Source organism: Emys orbicularis, chromosome 2 (assembly GCF_028017835.1).
Source record: "Emys orbicularis isolate rEmyOrb1 chromosome 2, rEmyOrb1.hap1, whole genome shotgun sequence".
NCBI lineage: Eukaryota > Metazoa > Chordata > Testudines > Emydidae > Emys > Emys orbicularis.
In genome coordinates, this window is record NC_088684.1 from 230,982,260 (window position 1) to 231,004,917 (window position 22,658).

At 43.3% G+C, this 22,658-nt stretch overlaps 1 protein-coding gene across 1 annotated transcript in view; it reads right to left on the bottom strand.

Moving 5' to 3' along the window:
• The window catches only part of WIPF3 (WAS/WASL interacting protein family member 3), a 49,937-nt gene that overhangs the window by 702 nt on the left and 26,577 nt on the right, over positions 1-22,658 (bottom strand). The window contains exons 3-7 of the mRNA XM_065398449.1: positions 10,475-10,607; positions 9,222-9,350; positions 3,712-4,434; positions 1,734-1,889; positions 649-750 (exon numbers count right to left, since the gene is read on the bottom strand). Of these exons, the coding sequence (XP_065254521.1) occupies positions 649-750; positions 1,734-1,889; positions 3,712-4,434; positions 9,222-9,350; positions 10,475-10,607 (1,243 nt within the window). The remainder of the gene's footprint in view (positions 1-648; positions 751-1,733; positions 1,890-3,711; positions 4,435-9,221; positions 9,351-10,474; positions 10,608-22,658) is intronic.

Genomic DNA, 22,658 nt, shown 5'->3' on the forward strand with positions numbered 1-22,658 from the left:
TACAAATAGTAGCCTGTATGGTTAGAATAGGAACGTGTGTGATTTTATTCATCTATTTATAAATGCCTATTTTCAAAGCTGAGTGGTTGATGTGCTCCCAAAACACAGTGATATGATTTTCAAAGGCTGAGCCTCTGTATCTCCCAGCGTATTGGTGCTTCTGAGAATCTGACATTCTTATTTAGGTGCCAAAATATAGAGTTAGGATGCCAACTTTAAGCACTCAGGTTTGAAAACTTGGAACTGTCTTTTATATTCGTATATAGCGATTACAGGTTCAGTATTAAACCACAATTCATTTCTGACGTCACCAGTTTATGAACACATTAAGGCTGGGTCAAGACCATGCTAAGTCGGCTTCCTGCTTAAAGAATGTAATTAATACAATTAAACTGGTGGCATGTCAGCCATGTTACTGTTTGGTCTTTTTCTATAAACACTTTATAATGAAAGATGATTCATTACTGTTATAATGAATCCCAAAGATACAATAATCATGGTATACTTTCAGTGTATCCTAGCAACTCAATCATAATTTCACACTAAATTGTTGCCCAGTGTTTGTTTATATTCACATCAACATTTTTAACAATGTTGGAAAAATAGCATTAATCCTGTCATGCTTGTACAAGATTTTTCTACACTTACCTCTAGATGCCTTGCTGGGATAAATTCTCTGAAATGGCTTGAATTCATCAGGAGGGGGGAATTCTTCCACAGAATGGAAAGTAAACTTAGACTCAAAGTCATCTGGAGAATTTAAAAAAAAAAAAAAACTATCAGGAAAATAAATTCTGGCCACCATTAACAAAGCTGGATTATCACTGGAAGAAAATTGATGACCCAGTTAACTATTATAGTTGAAGTGCCTGACGGATATCCCAGTGACGTTTACAGTGGTTCATACTGTGGAAAAACTCCATCTTAAGTGGAATTATCTGGTTAATTACCCCTTTTTCGTTCACAACTGCACCATTCCAATATTAATCATATAACATGCCTGTGGCAACCACAGCATTTTTTTACAATGATCTTAGGACCAGGGATGTCCCTAGGGGAGTTCGGGGCCTGGGGCAGAAATGATGAATCTGTCACTTTCGGGACCAACCCATCACTTCCAGGACCAACCACACTGGCCAATTGCACCAGCCCGCAGGGCCCCCCAAAGTGCGGGGCCCGGAGTGGTTCCCCCAATTCACCCTACCCAAGGGACGGCTCTGGTTAGGACAGTATTTGACAGTATTCTCACCTGGCTTTAGAGTAATGAAGCAGCTAGAAACAAAGATAAGAACAAACAGCCAACTCACCAAACCACAAAAAAGTGTCCTTGGGAACCTCGGTCCTACATAATTTAATGGGGATGAAACCAATAGGGTTCTGTAGATATTACTCTAAAACCCAATATATTTTAATAGAAAGTTATTACTTTTGTATAGCATTTTGCACTGTCCTGTAGAATTTTACAACAGGTGTCTACTTTTCTATTCTATCAGACAGTCCAAAAACCTAATGAAAAGTTATAACTTTATTGTTGTATAAGGCTCTTCTACAGAGGAACACTACAGAGAATATCTCTCGTTGTACTGCTTTTTCACAGTAGACTTCATGCTCACTGGACTTTCACAGTTACTGTAAGATTTGTGAGATGGGGTTTTGGTAGTATGTATACTTATCAGGCTTTTGTGTTGAAATCTTTCAAGTACAGCAAAGAGGTTTAATTTAGAAAATATTACCAATGATGTGCATGTGTCCATTTCTGTGCTGTGGATAGGGCTCATGTGCAGCTAGCCACGATGAAACTTGGGTATATGGACACTTGCTCGTAAGCTCAGTTGATGGTGATCTTGCTGGAGGCAGCGGAGGCGGAATTAACTTCCCCGTGTTGCTTACTTAAAAAGAAGCAGACAGCACATAAAGATACAGTAATGTATGAATGAGTTCTTAAGACATTCCTTTGAAAAATGAACTGATTGGACTTTAGACCTGAGACAATGTTTAGTTCAAAGCCAAATGGCACCATGGCAGTAGGTTATTTTATAGCTGCCACATTCCAAGCATTACCGCTGTAGTGATTCTATCTAGTCTATACTCCTCACTATCTCTGAATACCTGACCCATTATATTTAAAAGGTGTTTCCCTTAGCTTTAAAAAAATATAGTCAATTAATTGCTCTCTCTACACATTGCTGCAAATATGTAAGGTTCAGACCATACCCTTTAGCTGGCTTTTATTATGGGAAGCTGCATATTTCTCATTCTCACAAACCCAATTTCATATTTTTTCAAACTGGCACTTCTGGTCTACAAGTAGCTGGATTTCCAGATGCAGTCTGCCCCTCTCCACCTGTATCCTCTCTAGATCTAGCCTGTAGATCTGTCCCCAATCCCTGTTTCAATGATGCATTTGGTCTGGATGGAACATGGAGGCTGTTTCTATCAACCTCTTCCCTGCTTCTCTCCAAGGAGTTGGCTCTAAGATTTTTCCTGCCCGCTGGACTCTGTCAGTGGGCTGGATTTTCTTTGTGAACCTGACCCATCATTCCTCTTCCTCATCCTCATCAGAATACAGCAAGTTCATTAGCTTTGCCTTTGTCTACTCTTCAGTGTTGAGCTGCCTTTCTCTACATAGCTCAACTAGCTGTCTTCTCTTCAGTTGTTCATAACTCATTTTCCTCTTTCTTTTCACTGTTCCTTTCCTGTAAAGACTATGCGACTTTTCTCTGTGCTTTGCCCTTCTACGCTTCTTTCACTGCCATTGGCACTTACAGAAATTCACACGGTCATAGATCTCACACACACTGCCACCCTATATGTCACAGTTTCAGGGTAACTGCTCCTGTATTCCCCCTCCATGATCCACAAAGGGCACCCACTTTAGAGTTCCGGTTCTCTGCTGTCACCTCTCTAGAGCAGAAACTTGCCTCTCACTCTGCTGACCAGGGATTTTAAGGCTGCACAGCTCCCTGCTTTACACTGTGATATCTTCAGGGAGCCAGACTGCTAAAAAAGGCCAGTGCCTGTGCTTTGCTTTCTCTCATAGGGTCATGACCTGTGTATTTTCCACAGTTATAAGCAATCACATTTATTCTTGAGGTAAAAGCATTACAGAGAAAACATTAAAACAATAAAAGAACTTACATGCATGCTAAAAAGCCTAACAGAGATCACTCCAAACTAGGGCGCTGGTAGGTTTTAGTCTTTTGAAACCTACAACTAGGTTTTCCCCATGGTTACAAGCTCATCTATCTTATATCAAGAACCCAGTCTGGGCAGATCAGCCTTTTATTTATAAAAGTCTTCTGTAACAGGTAGTCAGCAGACAATGACCCTCTCCCTAAGGGTGTAGCTTCAAAAAGCTGGGTTTTTGCATAACTGGAATTAATCTCTCCCTAGGGATTCCCCAGGAAATCCACTTAATACTTATTGTCCCAAAGTTGGTTCCAACCTGCTGCACTGCTCAGCTCTCAGGAAGAGAAAAACAAGCACGGACTAGTTTTCTCAGCAGTGTGGCAGACAGATCCACAGCAGGAGCAACTGCTCTCACTGGGAACTCAGTGATCTATGCTCCCAAGTTCAGAGATCCTGTCTACACTTGCGGGCTAGATCCTGTGGCTCTAGACATCCTGTCTTCTCCTGCCACTGTAGCTCCCAGACTAGGGCTGTATTTTTCTGTAGCCTTGTGTAGTTTGAAAACTTTTTTTCAAAACTTACCTGCACCTCTGCCTTGTCTCTTTTTCTGCACTGCTGCAGCTGGCTGAGAGAAGGGTGGGGCAGGAGGGAGAGGCATGGACTGAATACCAGGTTTTTGGAACAGCAAGTGTGGAGATTTGGGGGGCAGTGCGGGTGGAATGTCATGGCTGTTCACAGCGCTGTTAAAGGTAGGGGAGGGTGGCAGCAGCAAGGATCCCCTGGGTGAAGAAGTAGGAGGCAGTGGTGGTGGAGGCGGAGGAGGAGTTGGAGGTGGATAATCCCTCAAATCATTGTGGGGCTGTGGGGGAGAAGTACTAGGAAAGTCAGTTGTTCTGACTGGCAATCCACAAGGCGGTGCCAGGGGCAGGGGAGGAGGCGGCAGGTACAAAGCTGTTGCTTGAACCTTGGCGGGCTTGTCACTCTGAGGAGGAGGAGGTGGTGGTGGTGGAGGAACCAAATTCGGGGGTGACACTTTTGCAGGTTTTTCCAGAGGAGAGGGAAGAGGTGGAGGAGGTGGGAAAACAAGGGAAGGTTTGCTGGAAACTGGCGGAGGTGGGGGAGGGGCAGGCATGCTGGGCCGAGCTGGTCCTGCTCGTGGCCCACTGGGTAGCTCCAATGGGTGTGCTGCTCTTGGACAATCAGGCGGACTTGAAACATGACTGCTTGCTTTGGCATTGCTGTTCAATGGGGCTGGAGACTTTGGAGGAGGCACTCGTACTCCAGGCAGCTGCCCAGCCTTGCCAGCTGGAAAACAAAACCACAAGCCTCAAGGTAGATCATTAAAGACCACCACGTAAGCATGGTTTCAAATCGTCCGATAAAAATAGTGCAGAAAAGGAGCTGGTCCTATTTGCCCAATAAAACTTTTACTAAAATACTGCAAGGGATTCGACACTCCCCCACCACACACGTGCCGTAAATAGTATTTCTGCAATGGACAATCTCTAACTTGATGGGGTTGAGGAGGCAGCGTGTTCTAGGGGATTGGACTGGGACTCAGGAGACCTCTGCCACTGGCCTGCTAGGTGACCTTGGGCAAGTCACTTCATTTCTTTGCCTCAGTTTTCCCATGAAACAGGAAGTGTGCCCATTCTCTGTAGAGGAGTGGGCTTCTGTGTAACCAATCTGTTTGAAAACTTACCTTTCTGTAGCCCATAGAGTTAAATTAAAGGTATTTTATTTAGCAGTAATGCAAGAAACCTACAGCCTGTAAGACATTAATTTAAGTAGCTAGCATAAGACTTTGAGGCATCTGAGATTTAGCATAAGTGAGTTGCCTAACAGCGACCCTAAGCTATTGGGGAACCAGGATTGGGCTACTTCGGGGATTTTTGCTAAAAGCTTGTATAAAATGATACCAGGTAACTACAGGAAATCAAACTGATACAAGCTTTGGATATTTTAGGGCTGGAACATCTGCAAATGCATAACCACGAACTTGCCTTGGCAACAAATTGATGTATATGATAATAAGTTGGGATCATTAATATACTAACCCATAAAATAAAGACATGCAAACATTATTAGAACGAGGAAGCTAGTTATGGACAAAAGAGGCCAGGCATTAATATGATTATTCATGACAGCTAACAGACCCTAGAATAGGCCAAACCACCATGTATGCCTCGAGATCTTGACCATTGAACTCGCTTGGTATGCCAGAGGCAGGGTGGGACCGTCGTGGATCACCACTAGGTCTCCACGAGAAATATGACCGTATGTGCAAAGGACATCAGCCTGATTTTACACTGTAGCTACCATCTCATTTGGTTTGGAACTAATTGTGCTAATAAAAGTAGTTAAAGCTTTGCTCTGCCCTCAGTGCTAGTGTCGCCATTGGGCATGTCAGGGTTCCTACCAGACACTTAACTTAATCTGAATTCTGTTCCACCTGATTCTGGGACTAGAACCTTTTGAACCTCAGAAGTTTAACCAGTGACTAGCTGGAAACTCTGAACAGCCAATATAATCAATAACCACTCAATAAATCTGGTAACACTTTCCCATGCTGTGGAAAGCCCTGGGGACAAAAACATCCAGCCTGTTAGTGCTAGGTGGAGAGAAGGCATTTGATTCCCCTTTGTCTCTGTGGCTAGAGTACTACCATGGTATTATCTGACCAGACTAAAAGAGGAATGAAAAGCAGGGCCCTTCTCATGGTGCTTGGCTCTAGGGCATTTAGATGGAATTTCAGCCACCTAGGAGCAAGGCCATTTCTCTCAAACCAACCTGTTCCTCCAAACCAGTCACCTTTGTCAATGCTGTGGCCCACTGCAGATTGGACTTTGATAGTCCCCCCTTCATGAATCCCAGAGCCACTATGAGAGGGAGATCTCACCTTACTTCTCACTACCTCTATGCCTTGAAATCAGTGGGGTCCGGCTAGTAAGAAAAATAGCTGTGGAGTCCATGACTGCTGCAGACAGTGGTTGAGAGGCTTGGAATGAAATAGAGAGACCACGCCCGCCCCCCCAATAACCAGGTTGGGTTTCAGGGCTTTGGTACAAGAGACACTTGTTCGTTTTCCTCTTAACGTTCTCCAGTTTATCAGCCATTTTAGTACCCCCTTATGTGAGAGCCTGACAAACCTGAGGGGAAAAACTACTCTAGGGAAAATTCTGGAGGTCATAAGTGACAGCTCATGACACAGGCTTTCCACTCTGCACAAGGCAGAATGAGATGAAAAGACAGACAAGTGCCTTAAGAACAGCATGTGGGTTGGTACCCAATTCAGCATAGTTTTAAAAATTGCTCATGCCTGCTCCTGTCTGGCATAAGCCCTGGAGACTGACTTGGTCCACTCAGAAAGTTGCACTTTTAGAATATTCCACTTAGTCTGCCTTTTACAATGGCCAATAAAAAATGCAGGTGTTATTCCAATTCTCCTCTCTCAGCCTCTGAAGGCAGGTGATGCACATCATGGTTTCTTAACTCTGACTGGGAGGCCCCAGATTCATCAGTTTGCAAATCTGGCTGCAGAGCTAATGTTATAAACCAAATTCTCAAAAACACCAACTCTGGTACAATACCTTCCTCTGCTTGCTGATCCAGCTCTGTCCCAAACATCAATCATACTGGGAAAATCCTTCTCCATCAGTGGATGGGGAAGACATCATAGGCCACAGAACTAGTGTGGTTCCAATGCGGTGAATGTGCACACTTTACTTCCTGCACACTGTGCAGATGTGCTCTATGGGGATCCCTCCATCCCATGGATTTTTGGGGTGGGCCATAACAAAAAGGTTGGCTCCATAATTTTGTGGCTATTTCAGCCACATACACCAGGGCTATGTGGACACAGCAGGCACACAGGATGCAGAGTGTCTGAGCCTACATTAGTTCTGAAAGAGAAACTCCACCATTTTGGCACCCACAGCAGCCTTTAGTGATTAGGAAGCAGTTCTGTGACAAGCCCATTTACTGTTTCAAAAGGTCCAACTATCAAGCAAGCATTTATTTTCCATTGATAAAGGCAATATATTTGAATCCATAGCTCCCCTAAACTTACACACACTGCCCCTGAGCGAGAAGATCAGTTTCAGTTCTAATTAACTGTCCCAGGACATTTTCACTTAATTGAGTGATTAGTTAATTGACACATTTTCAAGAAATTCAACTAATATTTTCCCCAGAGCTTCATATTACTAACACAATGCATCCAAACTGCATTACTAACACAGTGCATCCAGAATGCATTACTGATCCTGGTCCAGCATATTGCAAAACTATCAGAGGAAATGGAATAAAATTCATGTTTTCATGCTCAGGTTTTAATTTTAATTTTTAACTCCTGTCTCTAGGTCCAGCTAGGAAATCTCATAAAACACTTGTTCATTTTCATTCCTGGTTCAGAAAGGTTTGTCTTCTGACTGCCACAGGAAATTGAGACAATTTTGTGGTTTGTATTGGGGGAGGAATCAATTTATTAGTGGCTTAACCAATCACACAGTGACAATTTCAATTCCATATCGCATTAGAGAGAGAATGGAGACATGAAGCCCATTATCTGTGAAGATGACCCTTCTATAAACTATGGTGATAGTCTGATCACAACAGGGTAACCAGATACTGAAAGCCAACTCCTCTTATCCCTGGAGAAACAGGTCTATATAAAAGCCACTAGAAAAGTGACTCGGGAAGTTCTGCAAGTTCTAGTTTCAATTTCTAAGTCCTTGTTTTAAAAGCATTAGGTGAATAATTCAATGTACCCTAAGATACAGTGTATATGATATCTACCCTTGCAGTTATGCCACGATTGGGATGACTAAAAGTGAACACGTTGTTGAGACCAAGCAACCTTCTAGACTCTTTTCTCAGCTCACTTCTAATACTGACCTCTTAGGCACCATCAAGACTAGGACAATTTTTCAAAATTTCCCACCTTTACCAACAGCAGTTCAGCTGCATTAGTGTTAACAAGCTTGGGGGTCAACTGTGCCTTAAAAACAACTCCTCTGAGGAAGATTAGGTGAGGTGGTACATAAAACAGTGGCAGCAACAGGCTCTCTGTCTACACTACTAGTACCCCTGGAGCTAAGTGGATCTCAAAAACAGTGGGAAATTTTTGGAAAATTCCTCCTGTGAAGATAGGGCCTTAGCGTTCATTAACTCCCACAAATTACCAATATTATAACAAAATTATAATGAAATATTTTATATAAAGACTACAAAACATTAACAAGAGCACAATTAAAGCATAACTCACACTCCTTTAGTGTTATCACCTTCAGCCCTCACACCGCTTTCCCCCCCACTTTTGTTACTGTTACTGTGTCATGTCTTACTTGGGGCTTCCTTACAAACATACATTCACAGGAGTAGCCCTTACACACCCAAGTAGTTCCATTTAAATCAATGGGACTACTCATGTGATCAGGGGGTATGGAGATTTAGTTCCTTGGGCCCCAGTCCAGCACAGCACTTAAACATGCGCCTAAGTATGCAACTAGCCCCATTCAAGTCAATGTGAAAGCCCACATGCTTAAAATTAGATAGCTGCTTACGGCTGAAATCTTCATAAAAAATTACCTAGATGCCCAAGTCCCATTGACTACGGGCACTTAGTGAGATCATCAAAAGTGCCTATTGAAATCAATGGGAGCTAGGTGCACAGGCACTTTTGAAAATCCCACTAGGCACCTAAATACCTTTGAAAGCCTGGCCCTAAGTAATTTGCTAGATCAAGGTCTAACTTTGTAAGCTCCAGAGGGCAGGGATTTTTCTTATGTGCCTCTAAAGCAATATGCACATCTGTAATGCAGTAGATTTGAGGAACTGGATTAAAAGCATAGAGTATCTCTATATTAGGCAATTTTTCTTATCATTGGTCTGGAGGGTTTACTATTTAGCATTTAAAGGCAGAGGCACAGACAAGGAGGATTCAGGTGCACATAAAGGGCTGTATTAGTTTGGTGCCAAAATAAATCAAAGGTTTAAAAAAAAAAATCACAAAAGCTACATGTAGTGTTTTTATTTCACATTACAATCCCAGTTTCATTCGTCTGTTCTTTCCTACAGAAAAGTGTCCTTACCCGTCATGTCTCTTTGGCCAACCGGTTTCAGCATGGGAAAGCCACCTGCAAACAAGCCCCCCAACGATGGTTGAGCACCACTTTTGCTGGTTGCTGGGCCACCTCCATCTCTGTTAGGTCCTCTGGGTTCTGTTACAAGGAGAGAAGGAGTTTATAGATGTGTTTTGTTGTCTACATTCAGGCTTTTCAAACGGCTAACACCAGCAAACAGCAGCCTCTGATTTTGTTGTTTTAACATATACAGCAAGGAAAGTTACTGAGGGTTGCAAAAGAGCTAACTTTACTATTTAACCAAATCTTAGAGCACAGCCCCCTCTGGTGCTTCAATAATGCTAGGACATTTTAGTCTAGTATTCAGGCATCATTTTGTGATGAGCTGTTAAACTATCATTAAAAAATTCAGATTTTAATCTTTCATACAATTCTGAAGAGTAGCTGACAGTGACAGAAGTCACCTGTAATCTCTTTTAAAAAAGCACTATTTTCGCTGGGCCCAGCTGATCTGCACATCACTTCCCCTGTGGATCAGCCTGGTATCCAGCACAGATTAAAGCTGTCACACATGTGTAAAACACTTTCCTTCAGTGTTCGAGGTGCTGGAGAAACTTCTGGCAACCTGCCAACAGTTACTCAGAAGCCTGGAAGTGGTTTGTGTGAGAATGGAATAACCTACAGGTGTGTCTAGAACCTCTAGAACTCCTTTTAAAACTATTTTTTACCTTTTACATTTAAAATCCGTTTTCCAGGGGTAATTTAATAAAAATAATGTATTTGTAACTAAATGGAAACCTGTGCTAGGCAGACAATAAATGCTCTTGTTTCAGAGTAGCTGTGCTTCTAGGATTTATCAGATAAATAAAACAAAACATGGAAGGAAAAAAGATCTCCTAATTTTTCCACAGTCCACAAAGTCTCTTCTGAACATTCTCTTTTAGAATGTAAGCTCTTCGGGGGAGGAGTGTAAATTCAATTTTGACTGTGAAATGTCTACTGTAGTGCACTTAGGGTGCTATAAAGTGCTAAATAACAAATCTAGAACCTGTAATTTAGAGTGGGTTCTAACTTTGGCAAATCAAGCTCTTCCCTCAGTAGTTGTGCATACTAAAGTTGGCCATAGACAAACTTAAGGCCCTGACTAATTTTGCAGACCCTTAGTCATGCAAGTGGTCCAATTGGCTTCTACAGGACTACTCAGGCCAAGAGTTTGGCAGGCCTGGGCCCCTTGCTCAGAGTTGACAAAGCTGCACACTTACTTTCAATTTGTGGTGCACTTCGGTCATTGATTTGGGTAACTTTCCTTAAGCGAGCCCCTTGCTGAATATCTGCTAGCAATGCACTTCGATCTTTTTGATCTTCCTTTCTGAACTTTGGGGGCTCTGTACTTGCCTGTTGAAGATAACATAATTAGACAGTGAGGCAAAAGCTGAGAAAGGAAGCACAAGAAATAAACTTTAATAGAGTAAATCCAGAGTGAAGCAAGCATCTCAGGCAGTTATCTTGAAATCTTTATTACTGTGCCTTAAATTATATACTATTGGAATTAACACAACTGTCTTCAGACACAAAAGCTAGGAAATTGCAAATTACTGGGGGCTCTACTAGCACTGTTTAATTTCATCTGAACAAAACAAGGTCATTTCATTTCAGTCTGACCTCCTGGTAAATGAGCTACCAATGTTCCTGGGTGTGCTTGGCACACCCGCCTCCCTCCCCCATCCTGTAATTCTAACACTGAGGATACATAGGTCTTTTGATTTTACCTACAATGCTTTGTGAAAGGAAGATTTCATGAGCAATTTGAGAACACAATTCATTTTTTCCTGTCTTTCTCCTTCCTCGTTAAAAAAGACCATTTAATCATAAGCATTGCAACCTGCAATACTGATATGATCGCATTAGAGCATCTTGTGTTTAATCTGGATGATATAATTCAGACATTTGAACTGGGGTTTAAGTGCCTCTGTATTAGGGGATTGCATAGATTTAAACAGTTTAAATAGATTGCTTTAAAAATCAATTTAGCTAAACAAACAATATTCTAGTGTGTTCAAGGCCTAGAAGTGTAAAGACAAATCGTTGTCTTGGTATGACCACGTCCACACTAATATAAAATCTTGTTTTTTTTTTCTTGAATATTCTTTAAAAATATGAGACTCTCCAAAATAAAAAAAAGGATAAATCTGTTCTGATTTCAGATGTTTGGCAATTTGGCTTTTCTTCAACAGGTAAAAAAGGACAAAGTGGAGATGTCCAAAGCCAGTGTGTGGGTGGCACTGGATTGTCCTAGAACATGAGAATCTTCAACTCAGCGCAAGTCCTTATAGCCAAGTCCAGAGCAAGTTATCATAGCCAAGTTATCCCTCCTAAACAGAAACACACAAGACCCTTTTCTTTAGCAGCCTATTATTGCTCCACTTTAACTTTATACTTACTCTGGCTCAAACGTCTCACTCTCTTAAAAAATGTTATTTGAGAATTGTGAAGATGGAAAACAAGACTGAAAATGTTTAGAAGCCACTATATGATCAGAAATTTTACCCAGCTAATTTAAAATATAATTGATACTTGCACTTTATTGCCTATTTTTATCCTCTATGCTTTAAAAAATAATAATCTGGATTTGTAAATGTCCACTAGGTGGCACTCTTAGGTGACAGTAATGTCTGTTACATTCCTGCCATCTGATGTAAAAACTCAGCAATAACCTTGTGACTGATACTGTGACCATATATTCGTCAATAGGGCATTGAAAAAGTATAATCATTCCTAGATAGTTCCCTAATTTACATAACAGTTGTGCTTTCCCACATGCTTTAAACAAAGTTTAAATGTACAAGCAATATCTCATTCTGGTTATCAAGGCTCTGAATGGCTGACTGATATAAGCAATGTTATAGGGTACATACCAGTTGGAATTTATTTCCAGTCACTTTTTCCTTAAATATTCACAATACTTACTGTGACAAATGGACGAACCATAACTGGAGCAAATATATCTTGCCTTTATCAAAAGCTTTTCACCAGTATCTTCAAACTTCCTTCTCCCCGCTCCCACTAATAATTTAGCCGTAGCCAGTCAATTAGGATCTAAAGCCACTTGATCAAGACTGTTAGGTTTAAAATTAGATCCAACAGCTGTGTTTTTGTTTCTGGGTTCATGTGTCCACATATTATGCCACCTGTCCGATCTGCCTGCCTGCTCCATTCTTGTGAGCAGATAGGGTATTGGAATATTGTGTATTTCAGTACACAATCTGTAGTAGATTAAATTTGTCACAATGATCTCTGACACAGTGTCCCTCTAATATAAACAACTGCTAAATTCCGTTTAGAGTGTGTGTGTGTGTGTGTGTGTGTGTGTGTGTGTGTGTGTGAGAGAGAGAGAGAGAGAGAGAATGAATGTCACACTACACAAAGAGGGAATACTTCATTTTGCAAATATAAAATGTATTGTTGTAGGATAGAACTGTAGGAATCTTCACTTCAACCACTCCCCCTCACACTCGTGTAGTTTTATATTCTCATATTGTACATTTATATATAATCTTCATGGCCAGAGCAGTTGATGTGTCTAGTGATTGATTATGCTGTGGAGCAGCTTGATATGGATTCTCTTTTTCTATTACAAGGTCAAGACGGTCTGGGAGTAGCAGTGTTGCTTGGCTGCACACCTGTGAGAACTCTCCTAGGGATTTCTTGTTTGCAGCGTTGCCCACACCTACGCTGTCTGTGACATTTTAATAGTGCCAGTGAGTGCTGGTACCCTTTAGCACAAGTATCCCAATCAGGGCAGAAATACAAATTTACACCAGCAAGGAAACCTGCTCCAATTGATTAGCTGTAGACAGACTTTTCAAGCATCATCTCTTCGGTACTGCACAGATATCTGTTAAGGAAGCAGAATTAGCCAGGGATTCACTGTCATGTTATTTATACAGAATAAATAAATTGTGTAAGCTGGTGCAGCCAGAAGACAGAAATGAACTCTTCATTGGGGTTAGACCTTCAATCTTAAAAATATACACAGAAGTGTCTTGAGCAGGAAGACAAATACATTTTCCTTGGCACTCACAGGGGGAGCAGAGGTGCAACATAAAGGGTATCATTCTTACAAAGTGCTTCTCTGCACTAATGGGCCAACTACATTTACAGAATAGGAAATGTTTCAGTCCTTCACTGAAAATCAAAAGGGAAGCAGACAAGAATGTGAAGATAGTTTGTTTTACTAAATGCCAGAGATGCCTAAGGTAACACAGAATGAAATTAAATTGGTTGGTTCTCATTTCCTTGGTAACCATCAGGTTATTGCTCTATTATTTCACACAAAAGAATGTCGTGTTAAATAATTTGTTACAGAAATAGAATAAGTCACATGTGCAGTAGCCTCAATTTAAAGAAATGCTTTATTTTTCACCTCACTGAGCTTCACCATATTTTTCCCTTACATGTCATAGAATCATAGAATTGGAAGGGACCTCGAGAGGTCATCTAGTCCAGTCCCCTGCACTCAAGGCAGGACTGAGTATTATCTTCTAGACCATTTCTGACAGTCCAACCTGCTCTTAAAAATCCCCAATGATGGAGATTCCACAACCTCCCTAGGCAATTTATTCCAGTGCTTAACCACTCTGACAGTTAGGAAGTTTTTCCTAATGTCCAACCTAAACCACCCTTGCTGCAATGTAATGTCCTACGATTACGCCACCTAAACTTAAGCTGGTAAGTGGAGGCCATGTTGTTTCTGCATTGACAGACACTATTCATGCGGTTATTTTAAATCCCCTTTGTTATACAGGCTTTCCTGCCTACTGTACCAAGTACCCCAACAGTCATATCCCAAAAATTCTTTATTGCTGGATATTACATAGGATGTAGCACATCCGATCAGATCATTGGTTCACATCTATATACTATGGCAGAAGCCAATAGTGGATACTTCAGATGATCCTTCCTGTGTAGATGTAATATATACGTAGACTTTTGTAAGGCTGTACCACTTTCTGTTTCAAACAATTAGCAGTATACAATATCAATAAAGCACACATTAAATGGAAATGGATGAAGAACTGACTGAAAGAGCTCAAAAAAAGTAGCAGTCAATGAGGAATCATCATCGAAGGCGGAGTTTCTAGCAGGGTTCCACAGGGATTTGTATTAAGACTAATGCTATTCAACATTTTTATCAATGATCTGAAAGTGAACATAAAATCACTACTGACAAAATTTGCAGATGACACAAAGATTAGTAGAATGGTAAATAATAAAGATGACAGGGCAGTCATACAGAGCGATCTGGACTGCGTAGTAAGCAGGGCTCTTCAAACAAAATGTGTTTTAATACAGCCCAATGTTAAGTGATACACCTAGGAACAAGGAATCCAGGTCATCCCTGAAGAATGGGTGACTGTATCCTGGAAAGCAGTGCTTCTGAAAAGGATTTAGGGGTCATAGCGGACAAGCAATTCCACATGAGTGCCCAGTGCGACTCTGCGACAAAAAAAGGGTTAATGCAACCCTTGAATTATAAACAGGGGTGTAGCAAGTCAGAGCAAGGAGATGACTGGTGAGAACGATACTGCATACAATTCAGATGTCCACAAACCAAAAAAGATATTGAAAAATTGGAAAGGGGGCAAAAAAACAAAAACAAAAAAAAAAGCAGCCACAAATAAAAGGTTTGAGGGCTGGAGAAAATGCTCTTACAATGACAGACTTAAAGAGATCAACCTGTTTAAGCTTGTCAAAAAGAAGACTGAGATATCACTTGATTACATTGATAATAAGTACTGTCACTGGGAGAAAATACCAGACACTAAAGGGCTCTTTAATTTAGTGGAGAAAAGCATAATAAGAACTAGGGCTGTCATGTGATTAAAAAAATTAATTACAATTAATCATGCGATTAATTGCCCTGTTAAATAATAGAATACCATTTATTTAAATTTGTGGATATTTTCTACATTTTCAAATACAACACAGAATACAAAATGTACAGTGCTCACTTTATATTTATTTCTGATTACAAATATTTGCACTATAAAAACAAAAGAAATAGTATTTTTCAATTCCCCTAATAAGATGAAAGAAGTAGAGCATGAGGCTGACCACAAATAAAGTTGGAAGATGCAATTTTGAGGGAGTTAAGAAGCCTAAATCCTCCCATGCTGACTCTTCCCGAAAGAAGATTTCCAAGGGCCCATTCATGATGGAAGTCTACTCTATGTGCCACCACAGCTACACCATAGCCATGTGAATCATCTCTCTCTCTCTCTGATTTACTGATTTATCTCACAGGGGTGTGGTCAGCATAAATACTTGAGAAGTGCTCAGATTCTATAGTTATTTAAGAGTAAAAGGCATTTAGATGTTTGAAAGATTCTACCAATTATGGTAATATTAGTTATTTTTAAAAAAGGAAAATTGTGCTAGTATTTTTCAAACTCCAAGACACAGAAAAACCAGACACAGTCCTCCCCCCTAGAGGGATCCCATCAGCCTGACCCTCCTCTTCTCCTCTCAGGTGCCCCCACACCAGTAGCCTTACCCTGTCTGCTCTCCTTATGCAGGAAGTGGTGCAGGTGGGGAACTGGAGGCAGTTCAAGGTCTTGTTGCCTCTTACCTTTTCCTGAACCTCATACCCATTCTCTCCCAGGAGCCTCAGTCCTTGAAGGAGCCCCCGCTACCCTCCAGGGCCGGCTTTAGGGCAATTCCCCTGAATCGGGCCCTGCGCCTAAGAGGGCCCTGCGCCCTTGCCGCCGCCGGTACGCCGTACCGGGGCGGCCGACTTCCCAGGGGGCAATTTAAAGGGCCTGGGGCTCCCAGGAGCTGGAGCCCCAGGCCCTTTAAATTGCCACGAGAGCCCCACTTCTGGAGCCCTGGGATAGGGCTGCGGGGCTCTGGGAGCTATTTAAAAAGTCTGGGGTTCCCCTTGCTTCTACCGCCCTGGCCCTTTAAATAGCCGCTGGAGCCCAGCCGCTTCCCCAGGGCTCCCTCGGCTATTTAAAGGGCCGGGGCGGTAAAAGCAGGGGAGCCCCGGGCCCTTTAAATAGCCCCCAGAGCCCTGGGATAGCTGCCACTGCCGCCCCGGTCCTTTAAATAGCCGCGGGAGCCCCGCTGCTTCCCCAGGGCTCCCGCAGCTATTTAAAGGGCCGGGGCGGTAGAAGCAGGGGAGCCCCTGCCCTGCCCGCAGCCAGCCCCTGCTGCACCCCCTGCCTGCACCAGCCCTGCACCCCCTGCCCTGCCCGCAGCCAGCCCCTGTCTCCAGCCAGCCCCTGCTGCACCCCCTGCCCTGCCCGCACCAGCCCCTGCTGCACCCCCTGCCCTGCCCACACCAGCCCATCTCCAGCCAGCCCTGCACCCCCTGCCCTGCCCGCAGCCAGCCCCACATCCCTTGCCCTGCCTCCAGCCAGACCCTACCTCCAGTCAGCCCCTGCCCTGTCCCTGCCCTGCCTCCAGCCAGCAATATACATAATATATACTTTTTTTATTATTTATATAGTTATGGAAAGTAAATAATACATGGAAGAAATTAAAGGGTTTTTTTTACGTGTTTTTTTTTTTTTTTTAGTCATCCCTGCCGGGGCACCGCCGAAAATGTTCGAATTGGGCCCCGCACTTCCTAAAGCCGTCCCTGCTACCCTCATCCTAGTCCCCGCTCCTGACCCTTCTCTGCTGGTGAGCCTCAGGTCCGGCCCTCTTCCCGATACCCAGTGCTGAGAGGAGCTGCTGCAGTTTTAGCAAGTTGAGGGCCTGACCTGCAGAGTGGGCCCCAGGTGCTGTCCCAGTATGCACCCTTCTTAGCCACGTGGTGTGCATGCCAGAAGTTACACGCTGCATGGACACTGCCGCACGTGTTTATTGCAGTTTACAGAGAGAACATTAGTGCCATGGGGGAAAAAAAGGGCACATTTTCACCAGCAGCTGACAAGACACTACAAAAACAGGCCAGGCTGGTTAAAAACAGGCAGGTGGCAATCCTACCACGGTACCTAGAAAAAGAGGAATTCCTTCTTGACTCAGGTGGGTATTTGGTTTGGGCTGGGTACTTTCACTCTGTTGATTTTGAAATGCATTCTTGATCTAATTCTCACAGCAATTCAGGGTAGAGTTGTTCTTAATAAACAAGCCAACAGTCCAGCAAAAACATATCTGCAGTCTTTTATACCACACAGTTCCTAGACAGCCTGTGACAGAGAGGTGGTCAACAGCAGCTGTACCAGCACTCTGATAACTAATTATATCACCCCAGAGTAAATCTGAGGGGCAAAGCTGTGCCTCACTGATAGCTCTCTCCTGCCCATCCCCAAACTATTAGGCCAATTAACCCACTAGCCCAGAAAGAAGAAAAGCCACAGGAAGGAAGTGCTCAGGGGGAAAGGGGGAGCAGGAGAGATCTTTCAGGGGAAAGATACCGTCTGTCTCCCTCCTCCCCCTTGGCTAAGTGAGCTAAGGACTGTATGCTATTGTAAATACAGAGCTGCACAAGTTTGTCAAGGTGGTGGGAAAGAATAGTGTAAATAAATTGCACAAGGTGTTTGACCAGAAGAAGCTCTGATCGTTTGTGGCTAGAAAAGAGACAGGAGCAGGCTGACACACAGCTGTGGATGTCAGAGTGGCACTAAGCACTCCTGTACGCACACACTGCTGTAGTAGTCTTTGTACAAAATATGCCTTGTGAGATATCATTTGAAAACGAATAACTCCCTGATCATTAATATTCTTGTGTGATGTATGTATACCATAAGAGTTATGAACATCTCTCACAGGCTTGGCCTTTAGGGCTTTTCTTGTTTTAAATTAACAAGATTTAAAGACGTCTGGAAAAAGGTTTAGTTTAATGCACTTAGAGTTCACAAACAGATATATACAAAGAAAAATAAAGGAAAACAAATCTAATATGTAGATAACTTGTGTTCAAAATGTGCCCGTCCCCTCTCTTTCAGTAGACATTGTACAAATCAAAATGCAGATGGAAAGCACATTCAATGTATACTTTACTGACAAAATGGTTTATTGGGTCTGTTAGTGCAAGACCAACACACTTGGGCGGCGGCAGGCGGGATTGAACCTGAGCCTCTACTGCATGAGCTAAAAGCCATATGACTGTTAGCTAAGGCTGTAGAGCAGTGGTTCTCAAAGTTTTGTACTGGTGACCCCTTTCACATAGCAAGCCTCTGAGTGCGACCCCCCCCTTATAAATTAAAAACACTTTTTAATATATTTAACACCATTATAAATGCTGGAGGCAAAGCGGGGTTTGGGGTGAAGGCTGACAGCTCACGACCCCCCCATGTAATAACTTCGTGACCCCCCTGAGGGGTCCCGACCCCCAGTTTGAGAACCCCTGCTGTTGAGCAAACTCATTAATCTCTCTGTAAGTAGTCTCGGTGCCACTAGATAGCACAGAGCACCACACCCAGAAGCCGTGTGGGTTACATACTTCCCCTAGCTGAGGAAGCGCATCCCGAGCTTCACAGACTTCCCAGTTGCAATCCCAGACGAGCCCCCACTTGTAACGTCGACAGATCCCGGTCGTTGGCGGGTGGGATCAAACCTGGGACCTCTGGAGCAAAATACATGAGCCTCTACTGCATGAACTTAAAGCCAAATGGCACTTAGCTAAGGCTCTAGAGCAGACTCATTAATCCCTAAGTGGTCTCGGTGCCACTAGAGGGGACAGAACACCACACCCAGGAGGTATGTGGGTTACCTTAGGATATCGGCACTATAACACTTTATTGTGCTGACCTAAACAGAACCTGCATCAGCATGGCCAGGCCAAGGTGCTTTCTCCTTCACCTTGACCTTCCTCTGCAATGGTGAAGAGGAGATAGGGACTACTATTAATTTTAACTTGCAGCTATGTCTAGAAACAGGATTTTCCAGCACTAACTGCACTTGATGATAGGGACTTGCTTTCTGTAAGACCCACGTATTCCACGTGAGACCCTTAAATGTCAATGCACCCAGTTCTCACTGCCCTGCACCTTGTGTAGTCATTCACACAGTGCACAGCAGGTGTAAAACACTACCAAATTAGAATGGTAGTATTTTGCACACTTTACATAATTGTAAATGACTACACATTTGGAAAGCAGTGGAGTGCAGGAGCTTAGCAGGAGTCAGAACAAGATAGAAGATTTATATAGATAACAAGAACATCTAGCGTTACAATAATAAAAAAAACCAAAACACCACATGTTTTGGAAGGTATATACATACTCCACCCCTCCCATCCTTGAGGTCACAAGTCAACTTCTAACTAATGGGGATCAGGAAGAAACTTTGCTTATAAGTAGTTTAGTCCATCACTGCCTGTGGCAGGGTTGCACCTTCCCCTGAATTACCTGGTACTGGCACTGCTAGAGACAGGATATTAGACTAGTTTGACCACTGCTCCAATAGGGCAATTCCTGTAGGAATCAGACACAATGTATTTCATAAGCTTGTTTTTAAAAACATCTGTCAATTTCATATAAAGTTGGGAATGGGGTGCCTGGACAGTCAACAAATAATAAAATTCTATTTTTGTTATCAAAAGGAAATAGACTATTTAAGGTATTGGGGTTTTGGGGAGAGGAGTGGGGTGCAAGGGTAGTTGGAGATCAAGAATCTGAAAGCGTGCCCAGCGTTTGTGCTACATAATGCATCTTTAGTACAGCAGGTGATATAAGTAGAGCTGGGCAAGAAATGATTTTCCCATTCCATAAATATTTTTGAGATTTTGGAAATGTTTCTTGTTCTATATCAGGATGAAACTGAGACCTTTCAATGTTTTTTGTCAGGGGAAGGGAGAGGAAGAGAGAACGAGACACACATACATTGTCCGCCAGATTCAGAGCAGGGACCTCAATCCAGGTCTCGCACATCCCAGGTGAATGCCCTAACCACTAGGCTATTGGCTGTTCTGGGGCGTGGAACTGTCTCAACCAGAAATTCCATCCTGGACCTAAGAAGTCTTGCAATGAATGTTTTGTCGAAACTGACCCTTCCTAGCGAACAATTTTGACAAATTAGCATTTTCTGACAGAAAAACAATTTAGTTGAAAAATTCCTAACCAGCTCTAATCATAAACATGCACAAGTCCAGTGCGAAGCCCAGAGTACCTCAAACTTGATTACTAGGTTATAATTACACTTGAGTGGAATTTACCACTCAATTTGTTGCAGCAGTCTGCCCAGCAGGCAACAGTATTTATTTATGGGGGTTTTTTAATACAGAGAATCGTCAAACTGGCAGTTAGAGCCATGCAACAAAGTGTGATTACAATGAGAAAAGCCTTTTTAAAAGCCCTATTTCTAGTGGGCATAAAATAGACTAGGAACAGAGAGAAAAACAGTAAGTCATTTTTATTGCATTTGTTTCAAATATGCAACAGGTTTGCTTTAACTCTTTGCTAGGTTATAAAAGAATCTCAAGAAAAAAATAAACTTCAAACAAATATAAATAGCTCAGTTATGCTTAGTAGAAAGCCATTTTAAAACTCTGTTTACTAATAGGAAGGTTGGTGTATGTGATTTTGGGGTTTACTATTCACATTAACGCCCTGATCTCTCAAGACCCTGTCACCTGCATGAAGCCACACTGGCTTCAGTTGGGCTCCACCTGCACAGCCAATTGCAGGATCAGGGGGGGCTGTTTATTGTACTGCTATTCTGCAGCACGGGCCGAAAGTAATTAATTCTTGGCATTCAGTTTACTTTAATAAACACGGCAATCTCTGTGTAAACACAGTCCTCTAGAAAGTTAAGCTTCAAGCACTACCCATGTGAGGAAATGCTACCACGCAAACATTCTTTCAAATGGAGCACAAGTGAGGACACAGCCAGATAGCTTCATGGTAGGTTATTATCCTCAAAGAACGACACAGCCAGTTTCATGCCATCTATGCTCAGCTCAATAGTTATTAACTATGGCCTCACTATTAATCATGCAGAAAACTCTAATCTGATTCTACCCAATTTAAAAGGTCATGCAATGTGTATACTTAGGTAGGTTGTGTCTACCCTAGACTTATTTCTCAAATTCTCATCGCTGTACTCATGGGCGGCGGGTATAATAGGCCAGGGGAGGCTCTGCTGTGGCCACCAGATCCCCCCGTTCCAGGGTTTGGCGGCCAAGTTTTTGTTTTATTATGCCCCATGCACGTTCCGGGGTGGCTGAGGAGGCACATACCACCTCCTCAGCCGCCCCGGAACGTGCCTGGGGCACATCAAAAGCGTCTTAACAGGTTGGGTCCGGGAAGGGGAGGCATGGCGCGGCTTCGGCCAGCCTGGGGCTCCTCGGAACTTCGGCCAGCCAAGGGGGGGGTGCTGCAGGCTGCAGCCAGCCCGGGGCACCTCCAGGCGAGGCGGGGAGTGCTCAGGGCTTTGGCAGCCCAGGGTTCCTGCAGCCGAGGGGGGCACTCTGGGAGGGGGGCTTGTGGCTCCAGCTGCGGGGGGAGGGGGGGAAGCAGGGGGTCTCGGGGCTCCGGCCGTGGGGCGGAGCCGGGAGCTAGTCTCCCCAAAGGGGGGCTCCACCCACTGCCCATGACTGTACTTTCCCTTGGACAGAAGATCCTGTCTGTTTTCTGGATCAGAAAGAAGGCCCTGAGTCAGTTTGTATAGCAAAAACCATTTCTTTGTCTGTTGGTCTCCAGAAACCCCAGTTTAAACCAGTATATGCTAGCTTCCCCAAGGGTGGTACCTCTCTCGAGGTGTTTACAACCTGAGTGATTCTCCTTAATCACCACTCAGTGCTCTTAGTTCCAGCCAGAGCTGTGGCAACCCTCCCCCCCGGAGTTGCACACAATCCTTGGCACACAGCAATACATAAACTTAACACAATATGGTCCCAAAGATACTGCATGTGGTTGCAATATCCCGTCACAATAGCTATGGTGGGAAACTGAAAGGAAAAAAGTAGCATAGACAAGGCTTTAACTGTCTGCAGCTGGATCCGAGCACTCATTTCCATCATCACTCCTACCACTGCCACCACCACCAGCACACACCAATCCAGTTAGTGAAATCCTCCTCCTGTAACACAGATGCTGCACAGTCAGACAATATGAAATATTGTACATCTTATTTCAAATCTGGATCATTTCTGCAACAAGCAAAATGTTGGGCAGATTGAGGGATTATGGCCAAAATTTTCAAATGTGAGTGTTTAAATGTAAGCATCTAAATCAGCGGTTCTCAAACTGTGGGTTGGGACCCCAAATGGGGTCACCAGGGCTGGTGTTAGACTTGCTGGGGCCCAGGGCTGAAGCTTGAACCCCACAGCCTGGGGCCGAAGCCTAAGGGCTTCAGCCCTGGGTGAGGGGGCTCGGACTTTAGTCCCCCTGCCGGGGTGGTGGGGCTTAGGCTGGCTCAAGCGTTGGTTCCCCCCTCCTGGGGTCATGTAGTAATTTTTGTTGTCAGAAGTGGGTCCCAGTGCAGTGAAGTTTGAGAACC